General features: G+C 39.3%; 1 protein-coding gene and 1 long non-coding RNA gene across 8 annotated transcripts in view; one reads left to right on the forward strand and one right to left on the reverse strand.

Annotated features, from left to right (window-relative positions):
- EPC2 (enhancer of polycomb homolog 2) overlaps positions 1–12,117 on the forward strand; it is a 41,753-nt gene extending 29,636 nt beyond the window's left edge. For all 6 annotated transcript variants that reach the window (XM_040562124.1, XM_040562129.1, XM_040562127.1 and 3 more), the window contains 5 exons: positions 75–418; positions 6,562–6,698; positions 7,182–7,341; positions 9,060–9,393; positions 10,844–12,117. In XM_040562124.1, the coding sequence (XP_040418058.1) occupies positions 75–418; positions 6,562–6,698; positions 7,182–7,341; positions 9,060–9,393; positions 10,844–10,916 (1,048 nt within the window). In that variant the 3' untranslated portion in view covers positions 10,917–12,117. The remainder of the gene's footprint in view (positions 1–74; positions 419–6,561; positions 6,699–7,181; positions 7,342–9,059; positions 9,394–10,843) is intronic.
- On the reverse strand, positions 429–20,499 carry LOC121072506. 2 transcript variants are annotated; one of them, XR_005821274.1, is made up of 3 exons: positions 19,928–20,499; positions 3,849–3,994; positions 429–2,389 (listed from the first exon to the last, which is right to left on the reverse strand). It is a non-coding gene; the product is annotated as an uncharacterized LOC121072506 (long non-coding RNA). The 2 variants fall into 2 exon arrangements; XR_005821273.1 differs by lacking the exon at positions 429–2,389 and having other exon boundaries at positions 3,512–3,994.
- Between the last annotated feature and the right edge of the window lie 152 nt (positions 20,500–20,651).

A 20,651-nucleotide genomic window follows, 5' to 3' on the forward strand; every position in this document is an offset into this window, starting at 1 on the left:
GTTACCCTTCAAAGGATAAGAGTATTTAGAAAGAGAGAATTAAACTAACATCTTTTTTCCTTTTTTTTGATCAGGGTTATAATGGACCGAATATCTACAGAACATGATCCTGTCTTGAGGCAGATTGACCCGGAAATGCTGAACAGTTTTTCAAGCTCTTCCCAGACTTTAGACTTTTCTTCTAATTTTTCACGGACCAATGCTTCCAATAAACGTTGTGAAAACAGACTGTCCCTTTCTGAAATACTAAGCAATATCAGATCATGTCGACTGCAGTGTTTTCAGCCAAGGCTACTAAATCTCCAGGACAGTGATAGTGAAGAATGTACCTCAAGGAAACCAGGGCAGACTGTGAATAACAAAAGAGTTTCTGCAGCATCTGTAGCTTTATTGAACACCAGCAAGAATGGCATATCAGGTAGGCAAGGATTTGAATTCTTACGGGACTGAAACTATTAAATTCAGTGGGTTCTTTGTTTCTGTACTTGGGACTGGAGTGGTAACATCTTCGCTAGTGATATGTAACTAAACCAAAGATGCAAGGTAACTATTTTATATTTCTTAGAACTTTTCTTCAAGCGGTCCTCTTCCTCCTGCTTTAATTGGAGTTTCAATAGAATCTTGATAAAGCGCTAGACTTAAACATGCAATATGCAAAGGAGGGATTCTGCTTGTATGTCAGGATTGCTTACATGTGATTGAGTCTTTAGACATTTATTGGCCTGAAATTCTTTAAGGACAGAATTATGCTCTTATGAATGCAAAAGAGAAGCAGTGATTTTTTTTTGGGGGGGTAGGGTGGGAATACAGCAGCAACAGGGTCATGTTGTTTTTTTAAATCTTGCTAAACATCTCAAGAAACCAGTAGTGAGTTAGTAAACTTACTGAGCAGGCAGCAAGAAGTTGCAAAACTGTGTTTTCTGTTGATACGTCATAGTAAAAAATTTGACAGTAGAAGCCTCCAGTGATGTAGACAGTCAGAGCACCCAGCATTCTCCACTATCAGAAAACCAACAAATTAAGAGCAATAGGGGATTTCCCTTAAAGGTGATCTCTCGCTCTCATAGCCGGTCTTTCTCTGTTCAGCTTTATGACATTGTAACTCTAAATAAGCAAGACAGCAGTTCACATATAAACAATTTTACATTTAAAGTAAATAAAATCTCTAGTAGTATCTTCACGAGAATATAAAATATATGCGATGTTATTCTGATCTTTGTTAGTTATCTCAATGTAGAAGCACTTACATTGGAATTAAAACTACCAGAAGCAAAAAATTGCTTTAAATTTACACTATTGTTCTTATCGTTTGCTTCATATACTAGGAGTTGTAATTACTTAAAATTGAACATTGTCACTTCTATCCTGGTAAAAGTATGCATGATTCTTTAAAATGCCAAACAATTGGAGATATGCCAAAAGATCTATTACCAAGCATCAGTAAGCATCTGAGTATTTTCCCATCTATTTTGTACTTACAGAACTTGGTGTTGTAAAACAGGATAATTAGAGGATACAATAGGCTGATTCCGAATCCCATAATGAACTTCATGTGGATGTGGAATGGTCCATCTCTCAAAGTCAGTTGGAGGATTTGGAATTTAATCTTTAATAACATACCTTTAGAAATTCATGTGTAGAAATTAAATTTCCTGAAGACAATCAATTTTCTTTACGTTATGATTTTAAAAGATTGAATGTTAGCTTATTAAATAACATCGGTATAGTACTGACATAAGCACAGAATGCTTATTCCAGCCTAATACTTCTATACTTCATTTATTTTTCGATGTAGTCATTGCAACCTTTATGTTGTGTTCTCTCTCATGGAGAGATTTGCACAAGAATAATTTTCTGCTGTATGAAGAGAACGGATATAATGTGCTATGATCATATTTTGTATAATTTTTTTTTGTAAGGAACTTGAAGGGCTGGAGAGTTGCACCTGTAGCAGAAAGGGGCAGTTTTGTGTGATGGGATTGTTGATAAGAATCGAGAGATGTGGTGTTAAAGCAAATGCAGAAAATAGAAGGGAATACTATTTGTCAGAGTTAAGGACGTGAAGCATGGACCATAAGCTGTAAGGAACAACGAAGAATTTGCTGATAGTTCTTTATGTAAGAGGAGCAAGTAATACTGCAAGATTTCTGTTTGAATGAAAAAAGTGTGATGGCATCAAGGTAAGGAAAGTTGCTTAAAAAGATATAGGATAAGTTGATTTTTCTGTAGAATTTTTGATGATAGCATAATAAGTATCAATAGATTATCGAAGGACTAACTAGTTGTAAACTTGTAAGGCTTTGAATGCTGCTGTGGACACCTCTCTTTCCTGAGGATGGAGTACACCTAAAAAACGTAGGGGGATATCTTGAGGTGGAAGCTGATGTATCTGAGTGAAAGAAAAAGGTTGAAGAGATTTGTTAAATATCCGGACCTGGCTTTAGTATGTAATAGCTAGAGGACGGATAGCACATAATAAAACAAAAATGAGAACAGCGTTTTAGCAGTGTGTTCAGCGAAGGCGGGCGGGTGGGAGGGAAGGGCTCCGTTTTGATAGGGAACTGCGTATACATAGGGAAGAAGGCTCTTAATCAGGTAACAGTCTCATCAAGACTAAAGAAGAAAATCGTTGGTGCTACATGGTAAATTAATGACAGAGCTCATATAATTACTATGATTACTAGCACTCATACTTTAGGATTTGAGCTGTTAGGGAAAGATCTAAAATGAAAGAATAGGGCAATACATATTTTAATGATAGTAGAGGTAATAGAGGAATATGTTAAAATGCATAAAACAAAATCCGATGGTTCTAAGCCACTTCGTAGAGAAATGGTAACTTATTTACACTGTATAATCCTGACACAGTCTGTCTGAAGACTACATTCGGGTGAGAATAGTGATACCTCAGTAGTTGCAGTACGTTATGCAATTTACGGTTTTGGAAGACCTTTTCCTTTCCAGATTCAAATTCCAAAACAGGTCTGGTAATTCTATTAAAAGATCAGATGCCATAAGGTAACAAAATTCTTTACCAAGTAACTGAGCCACCAAGAGGAGCTACAGTTTTAGATTTGCTCCTTAGTAAATAGCAAATAAATTTTAAAAGGGCTAATCGAAGTCTGGTTGTGTATGAAGTCAACACAGGTACCGCTACTGGACTTACTAAAATAATTGTTTGAGAGATGATTGTTGAAATGAGCTCATTTTAGGAGAGATTTACCTGCAAGCATAAAGCAATGTGTGGAGGAAACAATGACAGTACTAAAACTATTTGGTTTTAGTTTAGAGAAGACTTGGAGTTGCTTTGGTTTTCGGTGCACAAGAATATTTAAAGTTAATTCTGCATCGTATTTTCACTTAATATTAAATAAAACAACTATTACAATGGAATTTCCCAAATGCTAGGCACTGTACAAGCAGCAAGAAAGACTTAGAGTCAGTAATCTCTTCTTGAAAGTGCCTAATCAGTGCATGACTAAAGAGCCCCTGTTCCACGCTAATTTTTCTCTCTTGCTTGTGTTGTAACAACCCCAAATGGAAGAACTGAATTTGAGGAACTCTGAGACAAGGTCACTGAAACCATCTTATCCCTTTGATCAGTTGTGTAAACTTTCTGAAGTCTTACTATATCTGAAAAGCTAAGCTTGTCTCTTTGCCAAAGCCAATTTTGGAAGAATTCTGTTTAACCTAAAATGAGAGAAAGTGCTGACGGGATGCAGGTGGTAATTAGGATAGGCGGTGGACGAAGGAAGTTAGGAGGAACTTATAGGAACTTGCAGATGGCACTACTGCTATCGGCAAACTATTATTTAACTGGCTGTCTGAACTCCCAGAGTGCAACTCACCTCACTTATGGAACTGAAGAAAGATGTAGACTTTAGGCAGAATTTTCAGCAGTTTGCAGGACACTGTGTTGTGTTTGGCTTCCAGTCTGCTTCAGCTGCCAGTTGCAGTGACCCACTCAAATGGTATCTGTTTAGTTACCATGGCCCTAGATACAAAAGACAACTAGCATTCTCAGCTGAAGAATTTGGCTTATGGAACGAGCTTTTACCTTTTAGAGGTATTTTTTCCAGAATTAAATACCATGTAGAAGTAATTAGATTAATGAAGTATCACCTTTTCGGGCAGCCTGATAAATGATCTTTGATTAAAGCCTTCAAATCCTAAGAGAAACGACATACTAATCTAAGCCTAAGATGTGAAGGAGGAGGAGAGGAAACTAAAAGACTTAATTTCACATTGACTTTTTATGTTTTTCTGCTGTAGTACTTCACTACAGCCAGACTGATAAAATAACTAAAAAGAAAAATCCCATTAGCAGTGGAAACAGAAATTCTGGTAAATAGAAGCTTTTATGAGAAGTGTAGAACACTTGTACTTACCTACGACCTTAAAGGCTACGTTGGGGTATTGTAGAAGTTGGTTTTTTAAAGACCCTTCATTTGTTTGATTTTTTTTTTTTGCAAAAGGAAATGATAGTAAATGTGCTAGTGAACATCTGCTGTTTTATAACAGCCGAGCTCAGTGTGACTGAATAAACATCCGGTGACAGGTACCGAACCGGGTGGAATTTAAACATGGAAATGCAGAGGAAGCAATCATGACATTACTACAGTGATCTTCCCTGTAACTGTGTTCCATGGCTTCGTGTCAAACTGAGAAGAGGAGGAGGTTGAAAACATACGACTGATACACAGGCTAGCCTTAAACTGGATGATGGTCTGCGGTGGAGACTGTTTTCTGTATTGTCTTTACAATTCATAGCAGAATGGGACTTCGAGTCTAGATAAATGCCCCTTTACTGCAGACAAATAATAGCTAATTGTGGCTAAATGTATTTTAGACATCTCTTTGCATGACATATAAGCTGGTTCTAAAATATTTTTAACAAAACAAAAGAGATGTTCTGGAATTTGTTACCTCAGAGCTTAAAAATAGAATTACATACATACGTAATGTTCCATAACGCTGTTCTTGGCTCTGTTGCCTTTAGTAACGAAACACGTTTTGGGAGCCTGTTGTGAGGGAACCTAGCAGGTTTAGCTGACTGAACTGGGAGTTAAATGCTTGTGGTAATAGGTAAAAATCTTCGTGGGGAAAAAACTCAGCAGAACTGACGGGGGGAGGGATTTTTAGAATATGTTGGAATTGGTAGTAAAATCCCAATAATCTAATAGGGTTAACTGTATAAATCGTGGGAGTAAGTGCCCTCCTTACATAGTTGAAGCTTGTTCTAATGATGTAGCAGTAGAGAAGAGGTTTCCCTAGTAATTTCTAAATAGCCAGTCTTCACTTTGGCACCTCCTCAGAAGAGAAATTCAGGACAGGAGTACTGCAGCTATTAAATGAAAAAGCCCAGACCCTGAAAGGTAGCTCACTTCGGATTTTGTTAGCTCCACGTCTATTGATGAGATAAATGATGTTCCTGCAGAATGCAGGTGTTTGAGATGAATGACAGCTTCGCTCTTTGAAAAATACAGTTCAAAATGTTGAAGTATAGTTAACAGGAATCTTTGAAAAATGAATTCTCTTTACTTTTTCCTAGGAAAACTTAGTTTTCAGGTTAGTACTGCCTGCACAAAACTCAGGTTTAACACTAAACACTAAGCAGTATTTTGAATTTATCGTATTTGCAATTCTTGGGTGGGTGGATGGGGAATATTGAAAACCGCTTTTCTTGACGGCACCATTCCCTTCCTTACTTGTTGGAAGTATGGTACCACAGGGGTAGCGTTAACTTGCTTCTTGCAAATAAATTCAGTATGTCACTCAAACTTTTTCAATGGAGCAAGTTTAATAGGAAAGAAAATTCCGTTCAGGTGAAGCTTCAGCAAAAAGCAAAGTGTGAAATTGGAAGGTCAGACTGGATTTGCTAAGTAAACATTGCTCTGTGGTATTTGCAAACATTGTTTTAGACATGGAGATTAGCTTTGTTGCTGTATATTAGTTTCCCATCCTTTCAAGTGAGGATCGATGTGTACTTAAATAGCTGGTATACAGCCATACAAGTGACCCACGCAAGCTAGCACCTACAGAACACATTGCTCTTGAAGTAGGTGTTCTTGAACGTTAGGGCTGTGCTTCGTTCACCTGGTACCTTCTGGTATCAGAGGAGAGGGCAACAGTTAAGGACTATAGGAAGAAAGGTTGTACTGGAATAAACTACAGATGTTTACTGTGAGAGCTGAGCTTAGTGTACTTCTTCCTCAGCGTGATTTTTAGGGCGTTCTCGTTCTCTGGAAACCAGGAAGAGAATTTCTCGAAGCTTTTGCTTCAAGCTGCTGGAGAGACAACTACCAAAGATCGAGGCTGCTTAAAAGCAGAGAAAGCTGTGAATCCTTTTGTTATAAATTGAATCGATGTTAAAAGAACACTATGAACAAGTTCAGCGTGGCCTCTCTTCTACGTAGGAATACATGAAAATCTTTGCAAGCATCTAACACAGTATAAGTTGCTCTCACCCGCTTGTTATCCAGCACTGGCCCATTCTTGCATCTTAGCTGTATTTGTTTTGTGCAGGCGTATTTCACACCGGCTTCCCTTTCTTTTCCGTAGTAACAGGGGGTATCACAGAAGAACAATTTCAGACACATCAACAGCAGTTAGTTCAAATGCAGAGGCAACAACTTGCTCAGCTTCAACAGAAACAGCAATCTCAGCATTCCTCGCAACAGACACATCCGAAAGCACAGGTAATGCACCTTAAAAATTGTCACATGCTTCCATCTTCCTTTTGCTTACTGTGGTTTTAATCTCTTATAAGCTAGATATAACAACACTTTTTTTATAACAAAATTAAAAATTTTGTTATAACTAGATATAACTTTAATAAATACATTACATTTCAGAAGGAATATAGAACAGGTTTTGATCAAAATGCTTGTCCAGTTTACTTTATAGTGCCTGGAAGATATTTGTGCCAGCGACAGCACAGACTACCTTTTATTTTCTCTATTTTGAATGAGAACTTCTTAAACTTCAACATCAAAACCTGTTGGGGGGGTTCTTTATCTGGATATTATGACTGTGCTTTAAAAGTTGAGCAAGGGACTGTTTTGTTTGCTGCTAATTGTGTGTTACAACAATCCAAGTGTGGTAATCCAAATGTGGTATTTTTCTTTGTACTTGCATAATTATAAAGAAATAAAAATATGTATTTTTTTCCTTTCCTGCAGGGCTCCAGCACCTCTGACTGTATGTCAAAAACACTTGATTCAGCCAGTGCCCACTTTGCTGCATCTGCAGTGGTTAGTGCACCTGCTCCGAGTCGCAGTGAGGTAACGAAGGAACAAAACACCAGCCACAACAATATTAATGGTGTTGTCCAGCCTTCAGGTGATGATTTCTTAAAACTTGTGATCTCCTGCAGGGTTGAGAATATGTCAAACTGGCTTATTTCGTATTTTCAAAATAATGTATTTGAGTTTGTTATAGCAGTAGTAGTAGCAGCTACAGTTTTAAATATTACTTTTAAATAATTTTGTGCAATGGCCTGCAGGTTAGTACGGTGATAACTGTGTTTTTTACCCTTGGTATTGTAAACATTATTTCTGTTTTCTTTTGTAGGCTTTCTCTCTTAAAAATCTGTTACGATCAAAAACATGACTGATAGCACTTTAATTACGCGTTGACACTGTTTTAAAAAAATGCTTAAAAATAGTTAAATGCTTTTAAAAGAAAGTAAGAGAAGTTGCTGTGTTGTTTGGTCATTATTTCACTTCCATATTCAGATGAAATTCTACTAATCAACTACTACTAGCAATTCTTTTGACATTACTGTAGGTTTCAGATTTCATTGCATTTAGGATTGCGCCCCAATTTAGGCAAAAGTGTATAGAGTGGCATTCACTACCTTACTTCAACCCCCCACTTCTGGCCCTCTGTTATCAAAGGAGCAGTGCTGGTCATGCTGGTGCAGTTGCCATGTTACCAAGAGAAATGTTATTTGGAATTTGCCATAACAAATAAAAGACTTTCATAGTAATTTGTTCTAATAGCTAATGTCGTGATTAGTTTTATAGACCTTCTGCCAGGCTGGGTTAATGATGAAATGAAATGAATAGAGAGGAGAAAAAACCACAGCTGAATAAAATCAATATGTTGGAACAGTTCCAGGAAAGAAAAAGACAACTATGTATAACTTGCTGTAATATCCTATCTGAGAGGGCAGTGTTTTGAGGGGGATAAGATCAGGCACGTGGTAGTGTACCATGCTGATAGCAGCTTTGTGGCTGATGAAAAACATCGCAAATATGCACATAAAATTAGATTTGTTGCTGTTCCAAAGCTGTAAATGGCAGTGATGTAAAATAGCTATTCCAGTTTCATATAGGAAGACTTAAATTAGGAAACGTTGGTTGAAGACAGCTTTTTGCAGGAATAGGGGGAAAAACGTGCCTCGTTCCACTGTTACCAAAAACAGATCAGTGAATACCAAGGATACCAAGAGGAAACTTGAGTACCTTTGGGTAGAATATAAGCTTTGCCTGATTTTAGCTGGAATTTGAACCCCAAGTTTCCCACCACTCAGTAGTGCAGACAGCATTGCTGCATACTCTGGAAGGGGGCTTCTGTATTGCCTGGTCCTGTACCCCAAGCTCAGCTTCCTTGAGGGATGCTGGTCCCCAGAACATCTGTGTTGCCACTCAAACAAGGTGGGAAGTGAGGAGGTGCTTCAAAGCGTCAAAACTTGGCTTCTCTGTTGGTCTCTGTGTTGCCTAGCTGAGGTGCAAGCCATTTGATTTACTTTTCTGGGGAATGTTGCCCCTTAATTTGAGACACCTAAAATGAGGTACAGAAGGTTGAGCAATACAAAACCTCTTTGTGATACTGTCATCTCTTTTACTTTCTGATAGTTTTGTGAATGAAATTAAGATTGTTAGTGTAAACTGGGAACGTTTCTAAAATTTGTATTTTTTTTGAAATCTTGAAAACAACCTACATGCAGAATTCCGGTGACATGTATGCTTAAAACATTACCACTGGGGTTTAATCTTTGACTTTGAATCTAAGTAATGGCGTATTTTTAATTAATAACGTTTTCTTTGTAACAGGAACCTCTAGAACGTTGTACTCCACCAACATGGCTTTATCATCCAGCCCAGGGATTTCAACTGTACAGCTTGTAAGGACAGTTGGCCACACCACCACAAACCACTTAATTCCAGCATTGTGCACAAGCAGCCCTCAAACGCTTCCCATGAACAATTCTTGCCTGACTAACGCAGTGCACCTCAACAATGTCAGTGTTGTTTCTCCAGTCAATGTGCATATCAATACAAGGACTTCAGCACCATCGCCAACAGCCTTAAAACTTGCCACAGTTGCTGCCAGTATGGACAGAGTGCCAAAGGTAACTCCTAGCAGTGCCATCAGCAGTATAGCAAGGTAAGTGTGTAGCACGCTGGTGCACAATTCTGTCTTACACTTGTGCTACCTGAATGTCTCCTCAGATGTGCCCAGCTCCCCACAAGAGCACTAAATAGAATCATTTCCCCCTCTGAGATTCCTCGGGGTAGCTTCAGCCTCACAAAAACATCCAGCTGCTGGCATCTTCAGCAGGACTGTGACAAACGATAAGAGCCGATGCAATACTGTCTCTTTGCAGATTAATGCCCGGATAACTTCTGCTGGTTTTTGGCACACTGGTTTTGGTAAACTTCAGTGTGTTTAAATGGCTTCATTATAACCATTTTCACTTGTCCCTTCTCATTGCAGACTTCCAAACTCTACGCGTTCTTTCTACAGCTCTATGTAGCCATATTGTAAGATGCAGACTGGCATCTGTTTTATACATACATATGTGTATACACATATTTATATGCAAAATAGAAAATAAATGAGAGTCAGCCTGCATCTTATGTATATAAAATACTTTATATAAGAATATATAAAATTATTCATATAAGAATATACAAAATTCATATTGACTAGCAGCATTATCATTTTGGGATATTTAACTAGATATTTGACAAGAGTGGCAGGAGCTTGCAGTTGGCTAAATTTACTAAAAAGGGCAGTATTTGGACTTTGTTTTGAATGCCTCTGCTGGATTGCATGATGCTCAAAAAAGTTGAGTCTGTTCATAGATTAAGAAATCAGATAAAGGGCATTAGCGAATGTGGCTTTTGGATTATTTCTCGATGCTTCTGGAGATCTTTAAAAAGAGCTTCTGAGGTGCAAAATCACATGTATAATGTAGTCACTGCATAGGGTGAGGAAAAGCTGTTCTTAAATTAGTAGTTGCGCTTTAAAGCATACCTCTATAGCATTAGTGTGTTCAGCTCTTATTTCCATAAAGTCAGAGGGATATTTCAAGTAGTGTCAGCAAGTGCCTGAAGAAGTACCACCTTGGCTGAGTAGGCCTTAGGCTTCTCTACAGGGAACGGTAATACATTCAGAAAGAAATTAAGATTTCTTGTGCTAGTGCTGAAACTGAACAGGAAAAAAAAAACGGGTTAGAACAATGCCTTGCTCACTAATAGAATAATTGGTAGTTGATACTGAGTCATATTGCCCTATCTTGATTTTGTTCCTTCAGGAGACTTTTTATTACTCTTACCCATAATTTAGGATGGTAATTTGCAGTTAAATGCAATGCAGTTGGATCGTCTTTGTTCATCTTGTAGAAGGGACTGCAGTGTTAATGGAGCAAAAGCAGTTCTTAAATGCCAGTATTTAGTTTTGTACGATCCGTTTCTACTGTACGCGTTAAGGTTTGTCCCTGATCCAAGTAACAGCTGTGTAAAAACGCATAGAGCCTGTAAGAAATCATTGAAATTGCCTAAGGAAATATGTTCATTCTACCTGTAATTATTGAATATCTCTTCTGTTGCAGAGAGAACCATGAACCAGAACGACTGGGTTTAAATGGCATAGCAGAGACAACAGTAGCAATGGAAGTGACATAACCCCAAACCAGTGTCTCAACCTGTGCTAATGGTGTAGTCATTTATATTCCAACTGAATGCAAAATACAGCACTCTGTGGATCACAGAGAACTAAAATGGACCTAAATGGACTATCGTTATATCGTGTATTAAGTCGATATATAATGTAAATTTTGTAAAATTGGGAAAATCACTACCTTGTAAAATAGTTTATTTGTATCATCAATATTATTTCTGTTACTTGAATAGTAGATATTCATCATCATGCTTTTGCACTTGAATTTGCAACTGAATGGATTAAAAAAATAATTCTTTAATGGGATCATGAGCATGAAATGGGATCCTGCATCACTTGTTTTAACTATTTATTTTGCCATGTTTACATTTTGTATCTTGTACAAATAAATCCAACTTTGTGTCTAAAAAAAAGTTAAAGATTCATAGCTAGGAGACAAAATTCTTGTAATTTTTTTCTAAAGGAAATGTAAAGTTTTCACTTGGTTCATTTTGTTTCACAATTTGACTAGATGGACTTTTTGGTAAATACTTTAGTGGCATTTCACTGTCAAATATGAAGTTCAAGGCAAAATAGTATTTTCTATTACTGTGCAGGGGAAAGGGATGGATCGATACATGCAAATTTAATGTAGTAACTCACTTTTCCATATATTTTGAATGTATATTTCTATTTATAATACCAGTTTATAAAAAATAATTACACAGGAAAAAAAACTGACTAGGAAAATTATGCATCTAGCACACATGAAATTGTGCAGATACGAGAAAATTTTCAACTGATTACATTTTATCTGAAGACTGCATATTTTAACCGGCTTTAAAACTGTAACACACCACATAAAGGATATTTTACCAGGTATGTATTGCATTATATATCATTGCAATAATTATTGGATGTCTAGATATCGAGCCATCCCAGGTGGTGGGGGGGAGGGAGGGTTGTGGCAAGATTGTCTTTTCAATTTTGGAGAGTTTTCCTGTGGCTACAAGGCAAGTAACGGGTTGGAAAAAGTCTGACTGTAAGCGTTGGACACCTTCGTAGTGTAGTGTTTTAGTGACTTTTTTTATACGGTTCTTGTAAATTAGATACGTGTAGTGGTGTTTCAGAATGTTTGTTTATGCACTAGTTCAGACAACTTTCCCTGTTACTTGTTCTTGATAAGTGAAAACTGCAGGGAAATAAAAATACATATCAAAACATGGACACGTTGCATATGTGTTTATTTCACAATGTGCAAGCAATGCTAGCGCAAGTCTTAGACGATGTGAGAGGTCTCTTGATGACTTTGACTGGAGCATGTGCACTTAATTCTCCAAAAGGTTTCAGTTTGATTTATTTACTGGCCCTTAAAGTATACAGTAGGGGAGGGATGGTCCAGTAGACTTGGAAATGATCAGGACAAGGGACAATTTCTTGTTCTGCCAGATATTATAACCTCAGGAATTTTCTTGGTCAAATCATTTGCATTTTCTTGGTCAAATCATTTGCGTTTTCTACTGTTTGGTCCTCCACCTGTAATTTGGGTAATGTTCCACATTTCTTATAGATCGCAGAATCTTGGAGGTTGGAGGGAGCCTCAGGACATTGTGTAGCCAGCCCCAAGGTTGGATTACCTTCACAGGGCTTCACCAGATAATGGTTGCCAGGTGTCAGATTATTACATTAAGTACTTTTGCTTCTGAAAGAAATCACTTGGAGCTGGAAGATTTCTTTCCTGTAAGACATACTTTGGCAGAAACAAGTATGTTACTGATCAGTTGCAGGGGACCATGCAAAGTAAAGCTCACAGATAAATTACAAAAACTAGCAGAAAATTTATATTCCTGAAGTTTGGAATGAATTATTACCCCTGTGAAGAGGTGATGTAGGCGTAGATGTGTGCTATTTTGAGAGCCAGTTCTAGTCGGACTGCAGTTAGCGTTGCAGTTCGGTGTTTAGATTTTTCTTTAAAGTATCTAAAAGAATAACTTGTGCACCTTTATTTTAAAAAAGTAAAAGTGTGATTTTTACCCTGTGTGTCGTGAAGTCAATATATTTTTCTCTTAAATGTTTATATAGAGAGCTTCTCTTGATCTCAGTTGTGTTTAAATGTGTTTTGTCTTAGGTTCTGTGAGTTAAAAATGGGCAGTTAAACACTGAGAGCTTGTTGGAAACTCGGATGTCTAAAATCAATCAGTTTTTGCATAACAGGTGCTTTATTTTCTATTCACTGTCAAGTCCACAAGGAGAGAGAATATTGGATTGTATCTTTGGAGAATACTCGGAGGGACGTGTGAAACTTCATTGTTACTGCCTCGATCGGGCAAAACATAGCGGCAGGACTGGGGTTTTCAGCATGAGGGAGAGGCCTGCGTGCAAGTGCATGTTTATCCATCCCTTTCTGCATCATACCTTGATTGGAACTGCCATTTTCTGACCAGGTGCTCCCTGTACATGATCCTTTCATGTCTGTCTGAAGTTTTCTGTAGAACGAGATTCACTTCTGGGAACAATGATTATGTAGTCTGAAGCAGGAATTAAATTTTTGGAAGCAGAATTGTTGCAAGTGTGAGTCAGAAAAGAGTTATTCTCCTTGATACCTAAAAATAACCTTATTCTGTAATTTAGCCCCAAAACCTTTTTGTGGTTTAATAAAAATGTAAAGTCACTTTCTTCTGCGGATTGAAAGCTGTATGCTTTGCAAATTAGAGCTCCTGTGCTCTGTAGTAGATACTCTTCTACTACAAATGTAGATCACTTTTGTGGTAAATTGGACTGACAGTGTCTCTAAGGTTGCTATGTATCTATGACTTGATATAGTCTAATCCTCATCTAATTACTTGAGAAACCTTTAGCTGCTGCTTCTAGCTTTTAATAGATTCTGGAAAAGTATGAGGTGGAGAAAAGGATTTCCTGAACTCCAAAGGTAAGTGTGCCATATGGTGAATGAGTTTCATTTAAAGTATTAGGACTGATGTAGCTTTACAGTGAAGTAGAACTATAATAGTCTTAAGAATTTCTAGTAATTAATTGTGGGCCTGAAGTGCCGGAAAAGGAGAGTGATGAACGATATTGTAGTCTGTAGAAATATTTCTTTAGAAGGGAAAAAAAAAATGAGTCTTCTACATTCTCCTGACACAGAATACAGTGGGGAATACCAATAACTGAGTTGTTGGTGTGCACTGTATTAAAAGTGTGTGGTGAAAGTATGCCATTCTCTTTGAATTCCCTTATTTGAACATAATGCATAGCTGCAATCTGATCGGAATAGTGGTTTCTGTTTTTGTTATGTATTCAGGAACATTGTTTGGGTAAGATTTTCTGAATTTAGTTTATCTACAGCACTTTATATTGGACTTCAAGTGTAATATGTGGAGCCGTACTTGAAATTTCAGATTCTGTAGAAAACTGATTCTTTTTCTAGTTGTGTTTATCTAATGCATTTAATCTATAGATGAACTGTTGAGTTTTGATATGTGCTTAACTGCAGGCATTGTGACTTTCGAATGTTAACTTTCACTGTATGAAGCCAAGTACTGATTGTTCTGATGGGGGGGAGGAAGATGAGCTCAGGTGGGGTTGAACCAGATTTTAATTTGTTAATATTCGGCCTCACTGCTTAGCATTTAAATGCTAAAGCTGAGAACTTCCAGAAGTTCTGTTTTGTCTCCTGAGCTGTACTTGTGAGAGCTCCGCAGGTGCTGGATGCACCTCCTGAAGCAAGAAAACTGTTACAAACCGACTCCAGGAAAATCAGAGTTTTCTGCAGTTCTTCTCCTTCCTTCCCACTGTACCACAGAAGATGTTACAGCATGGTAGTGTTAAAAGTCTGAAAAACTATTACCCCATTTCGTTTCTAATTCTGCTGCGGTACTTTTCTTCCCCTTTCCAAACATCATCTAAACAATATGCTATTCTATTTTCAGAGCCATCTCTTTTCTTTAATCCTCTACAATAGGAGATTGTAGGTTGTTGGTTTTTCCCCTGACAAACAAGATGCTTATTGCAGCCCTCTGCTGTTGTCCTGAGGCTCTGACTTTGAGACTTCTCTTCCTTCCCTGATAGTCCATTTTCCTCTGCTTCCAGCTCCTTTGTAGGGAATAACGGCTTTCCTATTTCCTTTTCACAGTTAATTCTGATTTTTAAAGCAGAATCCTCAGACAGCCTTCCGGGGGTGACCGATTTCTCCTGAAGTGGACTCAGCATCATGCTCACAGCTAGTCAGCACCGTCTCAATTTCCAGCACCTTTCGGGAAGAACTGCTCAGACCTCTAAAATAAAGTGTCCTGGTAGGAATTCCCACCTTCCAATGAGAGGGCTCTGAAGGCTGCAGCGCACTAAGCACTCCTAATGCAGGTTAGTCATGGCAGTGGACTTCCTGGATTTGATTTCCGAGAAACAGTTTCAAATCTCAATTCCCTACTTCTATTTTTAGGCTTTGCAGTATTCAGACTTACGATTAGAAAGATGGCGAATAACCTTCATAAATTAAAGCACACCTTCGCAGTAACTACTCAGAAGAGAGGGAAGGAAGGAAAGACATCTAACAGGCAGAGATGTTTCCTGTGTAGCAGCAGATCAGGCACTATAGTTTGGGTTTGCTATTAAGATCAGAGTGTTTGCATTTGAACAAAAGCAAGTGGAGGATAAATATTTTTCTTCTAATGCAACCAACTCATTATGTTGAAGACCTTAGATACGAACAATTGCAGTCTGCCTCCGAGGCTGCCGACCTTCACCAACCTAACAGCTATTCGTAGAGCGCTTAAATGCATTTAAATGGCAGCATTTCTCTTTTTAGTAAGTCAGTGACAGTGTGAGGACAGTATATGTAAGAAATGGGGATACATTTGGGTAAATATTTTGCAAAGCTTCACTTAAATGGCAAGAAGGCGAATGCAAAGTTGCACTTTTGAGAGGATATAATATTGATTTCATCTGTTTGGTAAGAAAGTCCATTGGCTAAGAATATGATGAGTTTGAAACGGGCTGCAGTACTTACGTTGCTCTGTCCTTTTAAACACCTAGCTTAACAAGCACTTACCCTGTGTGTTTATCCTCCTGCTAGTGAACACAACCCTCTTAAAGGAGTGGATGTGCAAACATGGTTGAAGAGACATAATTGCCCAAAATATCCTGTGCAGAAAACGAGGTATCTTGAGCCTTACCTGTGGCAGAATTGCTTTTTTCCCCGCACCCTTGTTACACTGTTGTTTCCCAAAGATAGGACAGTTTCTGTGACTAAGAATGGGAAAATCTGTTTAGTCCCATCTTGTTTCAATCCATTGCACTCTGATTTAACTAATACAATTGTAATTAACCCAGGGAGGATAAAGTAGACAGATCAATTAAAGAGCAAGGGGTAAATGAAGGAGGGAGATAATTAACACTAAACTGTAGCAGATAACAATATGAAAAAAAACCCATGTAACAGAACAGATACAGCTTTGCAACTCTGATAAGGCTAGCAAAAAGCAAATGGGGCAGGAGACAACTGACCGAGACTGGGCACAAGTACCAGTTGCACGTTCAGAACCTCTGCAGCATCCCTCTGGCTTTTGGTGCTCCCCCTGGCAGCAAAGCCCTGCTTCAGCAGCCCCAGATGCCCTGCTTCAGCCCTGGGGACAGGTTGGTGGCAGCAAGCCGTGGATCGGTCGGTGCCAGCCTAGCGCTTGCTTTCCCACCCTCACTGTTAATGCTTCGCCGACTGCTCCTGAATTGATGTTATTTCATCGAACCTTGCCCTGGGGATAAAGTGATGTTTAAACTCCCAGCAGCCCCCATCTTCCTGATGATGATCTGACTAGACTAGTCGTCGTGGCTTTAAATCAACAGCTTTGTAAATGACACCAGAAGATGGCATCATCTGCCTGTAATGCTGTTTAACTCTTTCTGGACCTCAATGGATAAAAGTATTTTTCTTTTTTTCAACTTTATCTTTTGGACAGTGAATGTGTTGCTCTCCTTCGCAATAAAATTCAAGTGTGTGGAGATTTTGTGGTTTGTTTTTTGACTGAAACGCATTTTTTTTGATTTTATGATTGCGTATTGCTTCTTGTAATTGAGGAAAGCAAATCCAATTTTTCCAAGTTACAGTTCTTTTATTTTGGATGTTTATTGACTAACACAAAATTAAAAAAAAAAACTTGGAAAAAATATTTTGAGTATTGAATAAATGTGTTGCCATTTTATGCAAAGTGGTAAAAATCAATTTTTTAAGCAAAACCATTTTTACAGATGGGTAAGCACTCTATATGACTGCATAATGTGAACAATTTATTTGAAGATTGAGATTTATGTGTGTACTTAACATACTTAGATATGCACTTTAAGCATATCTTGAAGTGTTTTTCAAATCAGAAACAATGGCTGCTCTTACACTCCCTGCTAGCATAGCTCAAACACTTTCAGGTGGAATATCTGTCAACTGGCGGTACTCTTTCAAACTCTGACCTTTCTGTGAAGGTGTGTTGGCTTCAATTATTTACTTTTTTTATTCTTAACTGATCTATATACTGCTGTAAGGACCATGTATTTTATTCTGCTTTGACTGCTCCAGGTGTTGTTGGATTGTGAAGTAAGGAAGCACAAGTTTTAGTTAAGTAAAGGAACAACTTGCAGGAAGGGGACTAAAAAGAACTCCTGTGGCCCCTGATCAGCAAAGATGACATTACCTGCCTGATCAAAGGAAATATTGCTTAAGGGATAATCGTCACGGGTGACCGAGTGTTAGTTATGCACATCCCATATAGCTTGTTACTAAACTTGTAGCTTGCCTGGACAAATGGTCTGTAGCCCAAAATCTCCTGAGCTATTACCAGGCCTCCTCGCCTTTGGTGATGCCTGGGCACGCAGATTGTTTCTGTACCTCAGTTCCTCCTAACCGCCTTCTCAGCACTTTTTGGCACACTTTGTTGCCTGCTCTTCAGTGCTTGACTTAGTTATTTGTTTGTTCCCCGTAAAACACATGTTCTGGGTTTGTAAGCATTTTCCCTGATGTACTTCTAACAGTGTCTTCTGGTGTCTGTGGGACAGTAACCACCCTCGACACTTAAATTTCCTTTCGTTCTGGGCATCCCAGCCCTCTTGGTACCTCCTGCAAGAAATCCTTTACCACCTCTTTACCCACAGATGCTTCTCAGCACTGACAAACATCAAATTTCATCTTGATGGCCATTGCTGAGGTACAAGGATCAATGGAATCTACATTAAAGCTGCTCTCCCTGCTGATAAGTTACTCCACTGGCCAATACCGATGTCTGTTTGTTGCACTGAAATGTTAAATACAGCAGAAGTTCAACCTTGTTATTCTTTTTCTCCTGAAGCTCTTTCATCTCCCAGCTCCACAGCTCATTCCTGGAGCCCAGAAGCAGTGAAAGAAAGCAATATTCTTTTGGCTCTGTGGATAGGAAATTTGTTTTTCCACTTCTGAAATGCCCAGGTGTCTATTCCCTTATTCCTGTGGGACCATCTTCCTGACAGAATCCATGTTTTGCTGCTGTTCAGTACCTCTGTTACATGGCTCCCTCCTTTTGGGTTTTCTTACCACCTGAACAGCTTGGTCATATTGGGGGATTATCTACAGAAAAATTAAATTTTGTTTTCTTATGGTTGACCCCATTTGCTCCCATCCTAGGGGAGGTAATTGGTTAATCCTTTAGGAGATTTCTGACATCCTGGGACATTTAGTGAACTCTCCCAGCTGAGGTTGGCTTACAAATTTCTTCATGAATAGTCAGAACTTGCTGTCAAACCATTTCGAAGTCTGCTGAGGTGATTTTAACCATGAGCTTAGTATCTAGCTGAAGAACCTTCACCACAGTTGTAGGAAGGGTTTGTATTCTTTTACATTTGTGGTGCAGGTAGCAAGAAAATACTCATGCCCTGATGCATTGTGGCTCAATAAAGCCAAGCAGAGCATGGCTCCAGTGGTGTTTCTTCAAAGTATACAATCTGAAAAAAGGCAAAGCTTCAGAAATGAGAGAAATAAATAGTGATAGTGCTTAAGATTCTATGAGTGGAGTATGAGTGCTTTTCCGTATCATCCTAGGTCACGTTTTTTTGCGATGTAATTTCCCAATAAACTGTAGGTCGTGCCTTCAATCACTTAAGGCTCTAAGTGAGGTAGCAGGGTGTCCAGAACAAACTGGAAGCTCTCAAGCTGAAGGAAATTCTGATCATTCCTGAATCTAACTGAAAACCCACGTTCCTACTATAGGCTGTTCAACTCACGGTAATCTGGTCAAGTAGTAAAAATAGCAAGTTTGGGACAATACAGTATTATCTGCAATACAGACTGTGATATTATTTCTGACAATATTGCTAAGAAAAGATGGCTCTTCAGTGGGCTCTTCAGTGCATTCTTACTGATGGCAGATTATACCTACTCCGACAGGAAAATAGAGATTTGCCTATCTTGCTCCACAATGAGCTCTTGATAAGAGAGGAAAAATACAGATTAATTCATTAATTCTTTTATGGCTAAGCCCCTACTTGTCATGACTTACCAATTTGCTATTCAGGGTAAGAGCTTGAAACATAAGGGAAATAAAAGGACTAAATAATTGGTAATCCGTCGGAATAAATCACATTATTATAATAATGTCTTATCATATGCTGCACATTGCTAACTCTCCTTGATGTAATTACTTTTAAGAAGGGCAGGAGGCAGGAGAGCCTTTGTAACTCGCCTGCTCGTTTCATATCCACACCAGGTACTGAGGACGACCACTGTGGCTGGAAAAAAGGGGAAAGCTGTAGCAATACCAAAGAACTGACCACTGTCAGATTGTGTGAGGGAGGCTAATTCAATGAAACGGGTCCTCTGTTAATTCAGTGAAATTGTTGTTTGGAGGAATCCAGCTCCAGCAGTTGCTCGGAGTTGTTAAAGTTGGGGGGATAGCCCCTGCTTTCCATAAACCAATCTCGTTAAGCAGCAGTCATGCTACTTGTGGGGAGAGAAGGATGGAGGAGGAGACTAAGGGTGGTAGATTAAACTATTTCGAGCAACTTTAATCCAGTGAAGTGAACTAACCTCGGCCGCCAGCTGAGTGCAGGGGTAAGGTGCAGGTGCTTGCAGCAGGTACAGAAGAAACAGGAGCGGAGGGCAGGCAGCACCAACCCTGAGGGGAAGGAGCAGGCTCCAGGCTTTGCCTTTCCCAGATGCTGATTCACAGGCTGCAGCGTGACGAACTTCTTGTTAATTTATCAAGGTCAGGGCTTTGCTCTTCCTTCTGCTTTGTGTCATAGCAAATAAAGGTAATGGGAAGCAGGGCTGGGCGAGTAACCTTTGCCACAAGCCAGAACCCTTACTGCCTGGAAGAAGAGCAGCCTTATGGTGCTCTTTCTTTGTTCCTATCCGTTAGGGCCGGGAGCAGCCCTGCTTCAGAAAGGAGAACACACATTTAAAAAGGGGACCCCCCCCAGCCACAGGCGTGACAGAAACAAAGCACCCCACGTTGGGTACAGCTTTAGAGTTGTAAGGATAAAGGTGGGGGGCAGGTTACTGCCCAACCCTTAGCGAGGACAAAAGGCTAAACCTCCCCCATAAGGGGGGGGGGGGGGGGGGGCGGTTGTGGGGCGGTTGCGAGACTGTTTTGGGGTCTGTTGGGGCCGTTTTGGGGCCGTGGTGTGCCTGACAGACTACGCGTCCCGGCGTGCCCAGCGCGGGGCGGGGCCGCGGGACTGCGGCGCGGCCACAAAGCCCCGGGGGCGCTGAGGGGGCGGCGGCTCCGCGCCCGCCGCTCGCCCGCTGCCCT

Source organism: Cygnus olor, chromosome 6 (genome assembly GCF_009769625.2).
Source record: "Cygnus olor isolate bCygOlo1 chromosome 6, bCygOlo1.pri.v2, whole genome shotgun sequence".
Lineage (NCBI taxonomy): Eukaryota > Metazoa > Chordata > Aves > Anseriformes > Anatidae > Cygnus > Cygnus olor.